General features: G+C 36.9%; 1 protein-coding gene across 1 annotated transcript; it reads right to left on the reverse strand. All coding sequences in view use genetic code 11, as the record gives it.

The window, feature by feature from the left end:
- Nucleotides 1–2,018: 2,018 nt before the first annotated feature.
- On the reverse strand, nucleotides 2,019–2,447 carry EGR_03705 (hypothetical protein; the record flags this gene model as incomplete). Its single annotated transcript, XM_024492954.1, has 2 exons — nucleotides 2,019–2,120; nucleotides 2,418–2,447. 2 exons carry the CDS (start codon nucleotides 2,445–2,447, stop codon nucleotides 2,019–2,021), a joined length of 132 nt encoding a protein of 43 aa, XP_024352611.1.
- Nucleotides 2,448–6,420: the final 3,973 nt, after the last annotated feature.

Below are 6,420 nucleotides of genomic sequence, written 5' to 3' on the forward strand. Positions count from 1 at the left end.
AGGAAAGGAAAGGACTCCAAAACACATATGAGGGCGCGTGCTTCAAGGACTGTAGTCATGCGCAGCAAATGGATTGCGCATTGTGGATTTGTACTAGGATGTCCAAACAATAAAATTGGTCATTGTGTAATATGACTCACTTTAAGTAAAAGGGAAACCTCGAATGCTGCCTTGTATAATAGGAATGTCTTACACTTATATGGAGTCAACCACGAGGGTGTGGTCGCACAATCGAGCCCTTCAAGGCAGTTAAAAGGAAAAATTTTATACATTTTGACGCAGGATGTTTTAGAGGATCCTTGACGTCACACGAGTCCCATTAACATTGGTATATGGTAAACGATATGTGCAAAACACATTGAAGATATAGTCCAAGCTTGCCGATAAATATTAATAGATGAAATTTTACGGAATTAAAAGGATTTTAAACTTACAATCTAGTTAGAGCGGTAAAATTCAAATCACTCTAATTCAACTTGCCTTTTAACATCTCTTGAGCCTCTGATCGCACAACTTCTCTTTAATGATTCCCACCAAATCTCGCTGCTCACTTTACGTGTTCGCATAAAGCAATACCACTTTTAAATTGTACACTTTTATTAGCAATACTTGTACATTTCAGCATAAGTTACAGTTTTAAATGAGCTTTTTTCGCAGTGTAGAACTCAGTTAGATATCTTTTACTATTTTATCCCTCTTTAATAGGACTTTGTGTTTGATTTGTGAATAGTATTTAACTACTTTAAAATCCTCCTTTTAAAAACTTGTAGTAAAGGGGTTAAACTGGTAAAAGGTCTTACTTATGTATGTTTGCAGCGCATTTTTACCCTTTTTTTTTGCACTTACCCCCTAAAATGTTAAATGGACTTGATAGATGGCACTTAAGTTTGTCCGCTTAACAAAGTGCGTTTAATGCAATTTGAAAGCTACTGCAGTTTGTATTAATATTAACCAGAGGTTTTGTATGTGACGGCAGTGGATTGTTCAATCTAGAGAAGGTAGAAACATCAGCCTTCCATTTAATAATGACGAAAGGATCAAGTCACATTTTAGCTTTATGAGCATAAATTGCTTGTCAAAACTGTCAGGTGAGTACTGTAATATATAGAGCTTATAAGAACAGAAATACCGACCTTTTGATCAAATGCAAATGTACCGCATCCAGGCTAATTTAGTGACACGGGACGTATGTGAAAACCCCTATAATATATATTTAGAGCAATATGGGAAACTAAAAATAACCTGTTAATTATTTGTTTGTGCTATACAATTACTTCGTTTGCAGTTCGCTTGTTGATTAGACCAATATCATTTGAAGGAGTTTATTTGCATGTGTTATGGCTAAGAAAATCAAAAATATTCAGTTAGAAACTTCTTAGTACCTATGTTTACTACTAAAAATTGCAGATAAAATATAACACTTCTAGAATAAAAAAATGTGCAGATTAAAAATAAAGTTTCTGTTTCTAAGTTACAAGATTTTAAAGTTTTAGGGTTTAGCACTAAATAACAGTTAGTGAACAGATTTTGTCGTCGTTACGTACTTTAATAGCATCGATTTTTTAAAGCATTGTTGTCTATTTTTCGCATAATTTTACAGTGACCTACTTAAATCATTCTCAGATATATCTATTAAAGTTGGCCGAAAAAGGCCATTCATTCATGAACAACTACGCCTATACTTGTTTATTGCAGTTGATTTAAACCAATATTCTGATATCATCATTCCACCTTGAAAAAGACATAAAAGTGTAGTCGGTAAGTTTTAGCAATTTTATAAAGGGCTACCTCGCGTTCCCATTGTCATTATGCAGAAGTGACGAAATTATACGCCCAGATATCTTATAACATAATGATAGAACATAGAAATCGTAACTTTTCCTATTAAAGCATCCCTTCAGTTCAATTTAACTTTAACTTGCGGTATTCCTAGGTAGTAGGCCACCTAAGGGTCGGTCTTATGCAAATTCGCTGTCAATTATCAGTCGATGATCCGTTATAAGGCATTTTAGCACCGATCATGTATCAGCAAATCTGGGTTTGACGATGGCAGTCATGATGAACCGGCTGAAGTGGGCACCTCTCAGAGCACGTCCACTCTTGGTAGTAAGTTGTAGGGTCTATAATTAACAATGTAAAAATGGTTTTGAAGAAATATGTGGAAGTAGGAGGCACCTTTAAGAGGTGAACCCGTGTCTCTGTTTCCAAAGGTACCTAAGCGATCATGGAGTTTTTATTTTTGAATTTGAAATGCCTAGTTAGATGTCAGGTAGAATAGTACACGACGGGTATTATAGAATATCATCGAAGCATTACATGTTTTTGTTAGTCTTACAAACTTTCCTTCTTTTTGAATACCTTGTATATGCCTTACCACAACTACCTGCCAAAAAAGTGAAATGAAGTTAATCACTTACTGGATCACTACGAACATCCACACTTCCCATTTCTGCCTTACTCGTAAGATCACTTTTGCACGCAAAATAGGGTTTCTTTTAAAGCCGCGCGGATCGATGTTGTGAGCAGTCAATGTCTGTAATTAAACAATCGACCGAATTCAATTTCCAATCTAGATTAAGTACCTTAATAAACGATATTTCTGACCCTCACATATCTAAAAGCACCTTTTTCATGAGAATGTAAAACCGGATATTGCTTTTTGTCCCTTGATCAGAAAGTGATAAGAATGTGATGGGTTGTTCCCAATCCTTTTCAAGCTATAAAGAGAAGTAGATAGAGCATAATGTTATAATTTTTGGAAGGCGCATTCCACACCAGTGTACATACATTCAACCAATTTTCTTCCACCTCAACTTCTAAGCTGATTTTCAATTTGTGTGATTGGCAGTAAAAATGGAAGGCCTGCATCCGATTGGCTTTGAGATGTGGTACGAAGTTAAGAATCCGTAAGAAAAATGAATCCCTGAAAAAAGTTAATCAACCAATCACGCAGCAATCCCAATTCAGACAAGATGACTGGTGCAGTGACAATTAAAGTAGGACAAGCATCATTTTACTTGAAGTTACATGAGTGCATCATAAAGCTGCTTCTGGAAGCAGTACATTTCCGTGTCTACTCGCACTGTGTGCAATTAGCATCAAATAGACCATCAAATCGTAAGCTAGCCTTCTGCTACTAAACATTCCCAAACTAACGTATGGTTGACAAAACTCGCACTTTGTTCTACATACTCTACATTTTTTAATCTCAGTATTTAAGACAAGGAAAACTTGAGGATAAAATTGTCTGGAAAATGCCTTACACTTACATACTGCGTCACAGATCTCGGAAGAAAGCACTTATTTTAAGAAAGCTAAAATTAATTAGTAAGAGCTAGAGCTTAAATCTGCCTTCTTCGAAGTAGCTTTTTCCATTCCTTCTGTTTGTTTTATAAAGAAACCTCATTGAGAAAAGATCTTGTTCCTTTTTCTTCTTCTATATCCTTCTATATTATTCCTCCTAACTGGCAAATTATTAATACATTGCTGTTGCCAAAGCTGTAATATCTCTGCTTTGTTACTCATACTTTGCATAATTGCTTTACTCTTTGGCTTAAATTAGTCGGCAAGAAGGAGAGTTCCTATAAAGTGGTTTGAATGTATGAATTCCTTTTTGACATTTTAGTTATCTAGGTGAACAGTTAAAACCTGTGATCGAGATACCTGCCGGATCGAGAACAAGCCTGCTTATGGGCTTGTTACTTAGATAAACACTTGCCTAGAGTCAAAACATGTGAGACTATGCATATTTATAAAGATTTAGAAGCAGAGGAATTGCCGTCGAGTATTTACTTGGGTTCATTATAATAGAAGAAAGGCAAAGTACGGAATTGTCTCCGCAGTGGTTTTAAAATAGTTGAGATTTCCCTCACAGTCTCTATCTTATTTAACTGCCTATAACCGAGAGTCTAAAAACCACGTTAAATAGTGACCTACTACACTTTCTCCGCAACCACCCTGCTGACTAGAGAAAGGCTAAAATAAGGCTGTGTAGGGATACGAAAACTGTACACATCCACCTTCTGTCTCGCATGCATTCACTGGTGTGGCAGCTACAGATTGGGAGTCTGTTCTTCTCAAAGATTATTGGGATAAATTGGATTTGTAGATGTCTTAACGCACTTTTTACTTTTTTATATATGAAAAAGAAACCTTCCATATCTGTATTGGGTCACAAACCACATTTTCTTAAAAAAAGGAAAGAATAGACTGTACATAAGCTGAAGACATACAAATGATAAAATAGATGCAACAAGCATCATGCACTTCTGCAAGTTATTCATTTTTTTTGATCTAGAAACTAATTGAGAGTGAATGATATCCCCCGTCTCCCTGTTTTTAAATTACCAACCAGACATCTGGAATCAATTTGGTTCGGCGTCCCAAGAATGAGAAATTATGGCAATGCGGACGTTGGGTTGTTGTTAGAAGGTCGTTTGTAGGAATCGTCTTCAGAATTTTAAATGATGAATGTCAGGTGTGGACATAAGACCAGCACTGATTGAATCCATTGGTGATGCAATAAAGAAATGTATAATGGCAACTGAGTAATGCCGTAAGCTGTTGCTATGACCACAAGCTGTGCATAAATTGCAAGTAGAAACGTCTCTTTGCAGAAGTGTGTGAGTAGGCAAGTGGACGTTGTCAGTACTTAAATCACAGAGAGCTGTGTGGTGGGGTGTTGAGGAGTCGAGATTTTTTTTGATCCCGCCTAATTGTGGCTTTTGATAGACCCGTTTCTTATAGGGCCGCGTAAGCAGAGTCCTTCAATTAAGACAATGAGGGATGTCGGCGGGTGAGAAAGGACTGTGGGTTGTTGAGGATGTCTCTAGAAAGTCGACACAATGGGTAATCTGGAAGTTGCAGTCATCGACAGGAGTCTGATCGCGCACTGCAGATGAAAATTGGTACTTTTAAATTAAATGCCACTCGCTACAAATAAAAATGGAAAACAGCTTTGGACATTTCATATAGCATATACTTAGTTGAATATTAGATGCAATATTGGAAGATGCAGGAATATGTGTGGCCCTTAGAGGTGCTCTATATGAGAGCATGTAAAAAGAACTATATTTCAAGCGTTAGTCCTGACGTTCCTCCCAATACAATCCAGACACATTTCAGGAGAAATATTTAAGTTCTGTCAAATTTATTTAATTCTCTAAACATTCTAAGCATCTAAGACACTACAAAGCCAAAAGCGTCCTTTTTCTTATCCGTTGTTCAAACAAATTTTTCACTCAATAACAGAGAAAATGACCATCCTTTTCTAGTCTCTTCGGTTTAATGAGGTTTACTGTTCAACATTCTTGCCAATAAATGGAAATCACTGCTATCACGTTTTCTCAACCTTTATGTCACAGTGCTCTGTACTTTCCCGCCCCGGCACAACTAATAGCGTCTTCATTTCTCCCATATATTAGTAAAAAAGCGGGAAATAACCTGAAAAAATTCTTGAGTATAACTCCCAACATAGGTCCTCTTTGATCATCAACACATAATTAGCCACCATGGTCAATGGGAAAGTAAAAGCTTCCTTATTCACATGTGATGCACTTCGTACCAACCGTTTAAAAACTGACTTTTGGGTTGAACAACGGGTTGAATGACAGCTATATAAACAAGGTCCGGCATTTCGTTTTAGTAGTATATCATTAGGGATGCAGGAAATACGGCATAACGGTACAAATCGCCAAACATTACCCGTTTTACTACTGTGTGCCATGCAAAATCATAGTGTGATTTGCTACTCTCCCAATAACCAAGAAACTGACATGCATTTTCCTTAAATTGTTCACTATGCGAAGATCCTTGTCCTTCTTTTTACGTATTTTAAAGACATTTTTTGTTAGCTTCAAGTGTATTTAACTATATGTCTACAATCTCAGGTACCAAGTTCACTTGCACAGATTTTACCAGCTTAAAGATGAAACGTGTTAGGCGGATCCCTTGGTCATTTAAATTCATCCATATTCATTGTAAGTAAAGGCATTACTCTCTTTATTAGCCTCCTTTTGTTTACTTCCCAAGTGCAGTGCTGACTGAAACGCTAGCTTGTGGTCCTCCACTGGGCTTGTGATCCTTCACTATGTGGTTACTTTGAGTCAGGATAGAGCGAGCCTGCCGTTCAAATGCAAGTTGTGTGGACGCAAACTCACTGATCGTCTGTCAGGTTCAAATGAGCAGTCAGATTTCTGAGCTGAAATATCAAAATAGCAAAATTCTACTTTCTGGCAGATACTGCATCCGGGAAAATCCACCCATTAATATCGGCGCAAATGCTGTTTACCTTCTGCGACCCCAATGATGCATGGAAATGCATCAATACCAGTAGCAGATACCAAAAATTCGTGAATAGTTAGATTATCAATGCATCCAATATGCATTTTATTTGTTATAAAGGCTCTGAATTGGCTTTTA

Source organism: Echinococcus granulosus (genome assembly GCF_000524195.1).
Source record: "Echinococcus granulosus chromosome Unknown EG_S00020, whole genome shotgun sequence".
NCBI classification, from domain to species: domain Eukaryota; kingdom Metazoa; phylum Platyhelminthes; class Cestoda; order Cyclophyllidea; family Taeniidae; genus Echinococcus; species Echinococcus granulosus.